This window comes from Rhincodon typus, unplaced genomic scaffold (assembly GCF_021869965.1).
Source record: "Rhincodon typus isolate 14 unplaced genomic scaffold, sRhiTyp1.1 hic_rhity00014963, whole genome shotgun sequence".
Classification (NCBI taxonomy): domain Eukaryota; kingdom Metazoa; phylum Chordata; class Chondrichthyes; order Orectolobiformes; family Rhincodontidae; genus Rhincodon; species Rhincodon typus.
This window is the reverse complement of record NW_025980601.1, coordinates 3,971-4,417: the sequence shown is the minus strand read 5'-3', so window position 1 is coordinate 4,417 and position 447 is coordinate 3,971. Positions and strand designations below refer to the sequence as shown.

General features: G+C 66.7%; 1 protein-coding gene across 1 annotated transcript in view; it reads left to right on the top strand.

Moving 5' to 3' along the window:
* Positions 1–447, top strand: part of mettl3 (methyltransferase like 3) — a gene marked incomplete at its 5' end in the record, with an annotated part of 4,831 nt that overhangs the window by 986 nt on the left and 3,398 nt on the right. Inside the window, one exon of the mRNA XM_048594802.1 lies at positions 86–444. Within this exon, the coding sequence (XP_048450759.1) occupies positions 86–444 (359 nt within the window). The remainder of the gene's footprint in view (positions 1–85; positions 445–447) is intronic.

Below are 447 nucleotides of genomic sequence, written 5' to 3'. Positions count from 1 at the left end.
TCTCTCTCTCCCTCCCCGTGTCTCTCTCTCTCCCTGTGTATCCCCGTCTCTCTCTCTCTCTCCCCCCGTCTCCCCCCCCCCCCAGCAGGTGCCGTGCTCGGTCTCCCAGGCCAGCGTTGAGAGCCTGCTGCAGAAGTTCTCCATCCAGGAGTTGATCCAGATCCGAGCCGCACCGTGCGCAGATGGTCACTCGCTGACCATGGTCACCTGGGCCGACCACGCCAAGCTGTCAGCCATGGCGGTGCTGGTGCCCAGGGACCGGGGCCCCCGGCCCTCCGAGCAGCAGGCCGCTGGGACGAAAAGGCGGCTCGAGCCAGAGGGCCCGGCGCTGGCACTCCCGTCCGAGAGGAAGGTGGCAGAGCCCCTGAAGAAGTCCCGCAAGGTGGCGTCGGACCTCGACCTGGAGATCGAGGACCTCCTCAACCAGCAGAGCATCAAAGAGAGGGA